Source organism: Notothenia rossii (genome assembly GCF_949606895.1).
Source record: "Notothenia rossii genome assembly, chromosome: 2".
Classification (NCBI taxonomy): domain Eukaryota; kingdom Metazoa; phylum Chordata; class Actinopteri; order Perciformes; family Nototheniidae; genus Notothenia; species Notothenia rossii.
The window spans coordinates 86827538-86836244 of record NC_136904.1 but is presented as its reverse complement, the minus strand read 5'-3'; the positions used below and the strand labels follow the sequence as shown (position 1 = coordinate 86836244).

At 37.6% G+C, this 8707-nt stretch overlaps 1 protein-coding gene across 1 annotated transcript; it reads right to left on the bottom strand.

The window, feature by feature from the left end:
• Positions 1-52: 52 nt before the first annotated feature.
• LOC307029203 (cell surface A33 antigen-like) lies at positions 53-7729 on the bottom strand. Its single transcript, XM_079664956.1, has 7 exons — positions 7568-7729; positions 6345-6511; positions 4827-5034; positions 4055-4219; positions 3465-3581; positions 2744-2867; positions 53-1916 (listed from the first exon to the last, which is right to left on the bottom strand). Exons 1-7 carry the CDS (start codon positions 7617-7619, stop codon positions 1253-1255), a joined length of 1497 nt encoding a protein of 498 aa, XP_079521082.1. The 5' UTR covers positions 7620-7729; the 3' UTR covers positions 53-1252.
• Positions 7730-8707: the final 978 nt, after the last annotated feature.

Sequence of the window (8707 nt, the reverse complement as noted above, 5' to 3'; positions counted from 1 at the left end):
GTCAGACTTTGCTGTGAGATTTCAGAATTTCTACTGCACACAAAAAACCCGAAACATTTGACCCACTTTCTTTATTAAACTCCATTTGATTTATCTTCATGAGAAAAAAAAAGTTTTTTACATCCAACATTTACACATACAAACATAACGGTAAAAATAATAAAAAGGTAAAACACAAATTGTGGCTTGAAGTGAAATTAATTTCAATAAACTCACAATAAAAAAATGCAAAACAATACACTGCAGATTATAAAGAAGTTTTTCACACATATGTATCCGTGCAACTGAGGCACTAAATCAGCCAGTTTTTAATCATACATTACAGGTTAATCAGACTAAATAATGTACACACTATAATTGGCAGCCTGAAACAATTACTAACAACACTACTGAAGTAGGAGTACATTAAAATTGTTTTTCATCATCTCAAATATAGCAAATTTACTTTGAGTTAAAAATGTTGCCACCTCGGGAGCTTTAGGTAAACACGGCAACAACACTTATTTTCCACCGTATATGTATAACCACTTTACTGTCGCTGGTGATCAAATGCAACTGTGTAATGGATGCCATGCATGGTTGAACAACCTAAAGACTTAAAAGAATATTTTAAACACAAATGCATTGTTTTCTTTTGTTGGGGACTCTGTAATAGTATTACTATTAAGTAAATACTACAACTTCTCTGTAAGTCTGTCTATGAAAATACATTTTACCATCGACTTTCAATGGAAAAGAGGCGTCTTTGAATCAACGGATATTTTTTTTTTTAGCTAAATCATCTATCCAATACGATATAGAGTTATTTCACCTTATATTGACTGAGCCAAGACCGTCCGTAACGCTGTGGATTGGAGGCAGGGTTTAGGGAAAACACGCCACAGATCCGGTAGATTCTAGAGTCTGGCCATTTTGGTTTCATTCGCATTTCTCATAATGAGCAATGCCCCCACCCACCCACCCACCCATCCACCCACCCGTCCATCCATCCATATCTCTTTTATTTGCATATTTCTTGTCAAATCAAAGCCTTATTTTAGGGACAAGCCATTATTTGAATGTGGACTTTTACCAATGCTATTTGAGTACAAACGTCACAAACTTTTATGGTTTTTGCAAGAATGCAATGTACAGTAGCTGTGTCTTTATGACGAGACCAAGCACTAAGCCAATCAATTAACCCAATAAAAGAGTGCATCAACCAAAACATTTTTTTTAGTGCATTAAAAGAATATTCAGTAACACATTGTTATTAATACCGGTTTCTGTTTTGATCATCGGTGTAATCAAGGCGATCGCGACTTCCACCATGACGATCGTATCGGTCATCAAGACGATCACGACTGCCTCCGTGACGATCGCGATTTTCATCAAGGCGATCCCTACTACCGACGGAACGATCGCGATTTTCATCAAGGCGATCCCTACTACCGACGGAACGATCGCGATTTTCATCAAGTCGGTCCTGACTGCCTCTGTAACGATCGCGATGTTCATCAAGGCGATCCCGACTTCCACCAGAACGATCACGTTGATCACCAGAACGATCACGCCTGTCGTCTTGCCGATCAACGCTCCCACTGTAATGACTACTACGTTCATCTTCAAGACGATCAGGACGGCCATCGTAACGATTACGCTCATCATCAAGGCGGTCTCGACTTCCAAGATGGCGATCCTGCGGGTACTCCTGGTAACGCTGAGAGTCGACATCACTTCCCTTGCCCGCATGCTTTTCTTGACTGCTATAATAACTCTGTTGATCCTCCTCTAACTTGTTTGAGGAGGATCTCTCAGGAAGGTTTTTGTCTTCGTGCTGCTTGACCTGCTTTATGTCACCCTTTGACTTGTCATCCCAGTACTGCTCTCCAGCTTCGGCAGCGTCTTTGTCATAATATGCCGCTTCTCCAGGGGAACTAACAGACAAACAGAATACACAAAATAAATGGTAAAGCCAGGTAGAATAATCTAATCGAAGCATCTTTAAAGATCACTTATGCTACATTTGGACTAAACTGTACTTCATGGCTATTCCCAACTCAGCTCAGTTGGTTTTCCATTAGCCGAAGTTGTGGATAGAACCGAAGCCTCCTGAAAGAGCGCCGACCGTTGAATCAAATTGTTGTAATGGCCAAACGGTGGTACTACACCCCGTTATAGTCCGTGGTGTAACTTTGACTTACATTTTAAATGCCTTTGTGATGTGCTGCAACCCATTTTCCCCTCGGGGACAAATAAACGAATACTACTACTACATTGGGAAGATACAATACGTCGTAAATCAGCTGAAAAGGCTGAGCTAAATAAACGACCCAGATGTCGATAAAACCTTGATTGAGGTTGCAAGTTAAAAAGCAGATTGATGGTGGAGTTAAATCACTACAGACAACTGATATGTCAGGGAACTCTTGGCAACCCATTGTCAGAAAGCCGCACTTTTGAAAAAGCCAAAGATACCATCAAAAGCAACTGTACACAATGCAGTACAGTGAATTGACAAAGTGCACTAAAGATGCCCAACAATTTGACGCAGCTTTAGCTATCAGAAAATACTCTCTCCTCAACTCAAGGGGTTCATATCCATTGTGGAAAAAAACGAAATAAAGAAGTACTGCTCCACACAGAGTATTGCATTCAGTAAAGCGGAACCATGCAGTAGAAATTAGGCATTTGATACTAAGAAAACACGAACATAAATGTGTGGTTTACAGCAGCAGAAAAACACAGTATTTATCAAACTTACCCTTCAGCGTACTCTTCATTTTTGCCCTTTTTCTTGCAGCAACAATAGGCGACAATTCCGAGCAACACAACGCCTGCGAGGACTCCTACAATTATACCTGCAGTGGACCCAATGTTCATGCTGCCTGAAGAGAAAGAAGTAAAGAAAAGAGGTGTTCACACTACTTAGACCCCGTTTACACGAGAACAAAACGGGTTGTATCCGCATAGTTTCTCTTGCGTATAGCCCTTTCATTTACACGAGGCCGTAACAAAACGATAGAAACGGATCCCACAAACGATAACAGGTCCCAAGGTGGATAGATTTGCAAACGAAACGCTCTGGGGGGTCAAACGGATCCGTCTGTACGCCTCTATACGATCATTTTCTGATAACGAAGAAATAGACCCGCCTCCCTTTCCCCACGCCTCCCTCTCCCCACGGCTCCTTCTCCCCACGTCTCCCTCTCCCCACGTCTCCCTCTCCCCACCTCTCCTGCCCAGAGATCAGCTGCTGGGCTTTCAGAAGAGGGGGAGGAAAAGAGAGGCTCCGTTTATTATTCTTATATTATTAGAGTCGTTATCAATTTGTTATAAAGCTCAATAAATAATAAAGACGACCTCGGACCGGCACTTTTCTAATTTTGTACGGAAGATTTCAACTTTAACGGACATGTTGACCGGCGAAAAAAATGAAAAAAGCCTGGATAAGATCAGAGGGTACATCTTTGTAAAACACTTACCAGGCGTCACAGCCAAAGTCAAGTTGCAGGAGGAAGAACCAACTCGATTTGTTGATGTGCAAATGAAGAAACCAGACGTGTCTATTGAAATATTGAAGAGAGACAGAACTCCAGCCTCTGCAAAAATAATGACAAAAATAAGGCTTAACAATGTTGATTTGATCAGAATCAAAATCTGAATCAGAATTATTTACCCACAGTTGTAATGGGATTTTCTAATAGTTGTTCCATTTTTTTTTTTTCAAAGAAAAGAAAATTAAGTTAAAAAAAGAAAGAAAAGAAAAAGATTGTAAATGTAATAAAGTCAAAACTAAAGTATATAAATATATTTATAAAACATAGAGAAGTTAATCTTCAGACGGTCACAGTCTACAGTATAAAACAACAATGTAAAAACATGTATATTACAATATAAAGCAGTGTATAAATAGTAATGATATTAAAGCCTGAATACCAGGTTATTGCTCAAAATGTACATTATAATCTAAAAACAATGCCAAAGCAGCTAGCAGAGTATTGCGGTTGACCCTCCAGCAGCCATGTCAAAAATATTTGCTTTCAAAATAACTCATGGATAGTAAATTGCATACTTTCTGTCGTCTTAGCTGGAAATGGTCTGGGAGTGCTTTTGACACTGAAGCTTTTCCACTCGTATGCAGGTTGTGGTGATCCGTCCTCAGACATGCAGGTGAGGCTGATGTTGTTAAAGTACGATGCTTCTCCCTGAATCTTACAGATCGGTGGAGACGGAGGGACTGGACAAAAAAAAGACAGAATTGAACATAAAAACGTTATGATGCAGAACTTTGTAAGCAGAATGGATTTAAAGGTCCCCTATTATACTGTTTTTCATCAATATATTATAGGTCTAAGATATATACAAAACATGTCTCTGAAGTGTTTGGCTCCAAACACCAAACAGATCATTACAGCATCCCATAATCCCCTCTGTTTCAGCCCTGTTTCTAAAGTGCTGATTCTCTGTCTGTTACTTTAGATGAAAATAAGGAGCCCCTCCCCACGCCCCTCTGAGAGAGATTTGGTTAGAAAGAACACAATGGTGCTCTCGGAGGAGAGTCAGGTGATAAGGTTGTGGGGGGGGGTTACCTTGGTCGGTGATTGGCTAATGGTTACACAAGCCAAAACATCGTTATGACATCATAAAGTGGCCAAAATCTGATCAGCTCATTTTCAGACAGGTTTTTATATAAATGGATCGGCACAAAAAGTGAGCGAATCTTTTTTTCCTGAAACTTTCAGAATCTCTTTACACAGAAGGGACACATGTTGATGTATAAAAGACATGAAAAAGTGGATTTTGCTCAATAGGTGACCTTTAAATCATGTCAGATTAATTCTCACCCAGGACCAAAAGGGAAGTGGTGGCAGCGATTACTCCCTCGTCATCTTTGGGGATCCTGACAGTGCACTGGTAATTGCGGCTGTCCTGCACGGTCAGCTTGGATAACCGCAGTGTGCTCACTTGTTGGTTGATCTCCAGGGAGGCTCGGCCTTCATACTTCGGTGCGATGTCAACCGAATTGTCCAAATAGTAGGTGGCCACCGATTGCTAGAGAAATAAACATAAATATTTGAGTATAACATTACATTACATGTTAGTTGTTAGACACTTTTATCCAAAGCGACTTACATACTCAATACTGTGGACAATCCCCACAGGAGCAATTTGGGGTGAAGTGTCTTGCCCAGGGAAACAACGACGTGCTGACTGCAGTGGGGTTTGAACATCATGAACCCTGATCCGAACACCAACGCACTAGGCCACTGCGCCACACGCCTCCCTAACATGATATTAAAATGTCGTACAAATGCCGAATGTGATGTCACATTTCACCATGACATCATTTTTAATGATAGAAGAATTTTTAAATAAATTATTAAATTGTAAAACTTTTTTATGATAACTGAAGTTAAATAATTTTGAATTCCACTTTTTTTACTTTACACAACTTGTCACATGCATCTTTTATAATTTTACAGACAAAACAAACCAGACAATTATACAATTCTTTAGTTTTAATTTCAGTCATCAGCTTCAGTCTTGCTTTTTCTTTGACTACATTATTTATGTACAATTTATTGTGACTATAATTCAGATAACAAAGTAATATAAAGTTGAACATGAAATGTCCTCGTTTGCATCTGTGTGTGCAGCCAGCCGTTAGTGAAGCCGAGCCTTAAGTGCAAAAGGCAATCTTTACTTTGTATTCAGAGGGCAAAGGTCAACGGCTATGAACAGATAAGGAAGAACCTGTATGCTTTTAATGTTGAACATTTCCTGTATCAATCAATTAACACACAGGACTCCGCCATATAGAAACAGTTTTAAACTACAGTAATTTATTTTCTCCTTTAAGTAAGACACTGTTTGAATACACTACGAATTAATATTTTAAAAGTTGACCCAGTGTGTGTAGTTTTCTGAGACTGTTAATAGACTGTAAGGTACTCAATAACTTGGATAAAAAGCGGATAAGTTACTGATAGGATGGTGTTTATTAAAGAGGTAATTAATCGATTAATACCATTATACTAACATACAGTTGTACGAGAGAGCTCCCAAAGTGCTGGATCCTAAACTTCCCACAATGCAGCTCAAATGCAGACACACCCTGTCTTGTAAACACCCACGTCTTTCACACTCCATGCCCCCAGTTTTAATTTCTGATATCATTTATTACTCTCATAGCCAAAGCCGGAAGATAGCTGCAATGAAACGTTAGACATTATTTGTTCACAGGCTATGATTAATCATCATGAGTAATCTGATCTTTATTTGTCCAATGTGTAGTTCCCCTTTAGTATACCTCACCACAAAATGTTTTATTCATAATTCATTGATTTTTGCATGCCTCTCACCATTGGTTCTCCGTCGTTTTCAGGGTAGGCTTCCCATGTGATGATGAGTGTGTCGGTGACAGGTCGGGCGGGGATGTAGGAGCAGGTCATGGTGACTTCTCCTCCACTCGCTGCCTCATATTCTCTCTCTGGAATAGAAACCTGCAAACTCCTGCAGCAGGGAAGTACTGAAACAAAAATAAATACATCATGACAGATATTTCAGTTTTACGCTGCTATGGACAATCTTGCACTAATGTACATTTCTCAAGATATTGAAGTGACTGTTATTTTGTATATATTGATTGTTTTGCTTTTATTTATGTCTTAATGTGTGCATATGTATACATGTTTCTGTTAATTGTGTATTGGGTATACATATTTTACATTTTTTGTTGTATTCTGGATTGTGGGAAACGATCTCTCTGTCTGTACACACAAAACTGAAAGATTGACAATAAAGTTCACTCTGATATTTTTTCATTTAATCTAGTACTGTACACTTTTGAGGTACTTGAGTATTCCCATTTAATGGTACTTTATAGTTCTTCGACACAATATTTTGTATACAAATTCTTTTGATGTATACATTTAGGCTAGTTTAAAGGTTTTTGATAGTTTAAAAGTTAGTTTGCAAGTTTAAATTAATAAAACAAATGCATTGTGATGTATTATCGGTTAAGGTTCCCAGCAGTAGTCTATATAATGTGATTCACATTAGCTTTGCCTTTAGCAGCTGCACAATAAAATACACATTAATGCTTCACTATTTATAATTCAGCATACAAATGGGGCCATTTTACATAATCAATACTTTTAAGCATGTTACTCTAAGTGTATTTTGATACTCATATTTTTTGTGCTTGAATTAAAATAAGAGTTTTAATGCAATAATTGTACTTGTTAAAGCGTATTTTTACAATTTGATATTTCAATTTTTACACAAGTGAAAGATATGAGTACTTCCGCCTCCATTCTCTGCTTTTGCTAAATTCGTAGAGAAACATTGGTAGGATAAGATTGACTATAAAAAACAAGCGTCATGTTAGTTTCACCAAATATAAGATACAATATGTTTCTTTCATGGCAAATATGTATGGTTTTAACACCTTTTAAGGTGAACACACACTCTGCTTCCTGTTGAGTATGGCAAGAAGTTGGGTTAATGATTAACACAGGTGATAATAGCTTAAGGTGTGGCAGAGGTTTATCGAAAAGAGAAAGATTAAAAGCATAAATCCTACCTGTGAGTATCAGAAAAAGCTTTCGCCATCCAAACTCCTTGTTTGTAATCATTTCTGAAAGAGGATGAAAATATCCAACAAGTAGAAAATCTGACACTGATGCTTTAAGTCCAAGAGCAAGAGCCCGTCTAACCTTCACGGTGAATTCCAAGGCGTAGAGAAGTGGACCTTTCCAGGTAATATATTAACAACTGCAGGTCACATGTCTCCAGAGGGCCAATCATTGACCTGCCAACCCCTTAAATAAATCTGACTTCTATAGATGTATGTGATTCTGATGGGACTACAACAAAAACCTCCAATAATAAAATATGTTTTTGAAAAAAACAGATGGATAGATAGATAGATAGATAGGTAGATAGATAGATAGATAAGTAGGTAGATAGATAGATAGATAGATAGATAGATAGATAGATAGATAGATGGATGGATAGGTAGGTAGATAGATGGATGGATAGATAGATAGATAGATAGATAGATAGATAGGTAGATAGGTAGATAGGTAGATAGGTAGATAGATACAAACATTTTGGAAAGTGAGTTTTTGGAAGTAAAGAAAATGCTTTTAGGAATGCTAACCATTGAATGTCAAACTAAATCAGTAAATAAATCATTTAAAAACAAGAACATTCTAAATATATAATTTAACTGATCAAAATCAGTGACTGTTTCTCAACATTTCATTGGAAGTTACATTGTGTTGTATGTGGTACTGCTCTACTCAGTTTGACCTGCAGGTGGCAGTGTTGCACTGACCACTATGTTGCAAACTCAAAGACTGTTAAAATAGGGGTGATACAAAAAGTTAACCTCTAATTCCATTATAGCATAAAGTAAACAATACAATAACTCACAGATGTAATTAAACATCTGTTGACCTTTGATCCATGTTGTTTGAAAGGCTGAGGTGTTAAGTTAACCCGAATCTTAAGTTTAATCAGAATTTGGTTCATTGCCCAGAACTTTTTCAAATAAAGATAATTTAATTTGGTGGTTGTTTGAACACAGTCAGTGAGAGAAAATAAAATGGAAAAGTGAAAGCAAATATTGAAACAAATTGTAGAGGAAATGTATAGTGTACACTATAATAATAATAATAATAATAATAATAATAATAATAATAATAATAATAATAATAAG

Excerpts from the sequence above, each read along its gene's own strand:
- LOC307029203 (XM_079664956.1), bottom strand. The coding sequence starts at position 7,619 with ATGATTACAAACAAGGAGTTTGGATGGCGAAAGCTTTTTCTGATACTC. Across the intron at positions 5,035-6,344 it reads AAAACGACGGAGAACCAATG|CAATCGGTGGCCACCTACTA; the intron begins GTGAGAGGCATG and ends TTATTTCTCTAG. Across the intron at positions 4,220-4,826 it reads CACTTCCCTTTTGGTCCTGG|TCCCTCCGTCTCCACCGATC; the intron begins GTGAGAATTAAT and ends TTTTTTGTCCAG.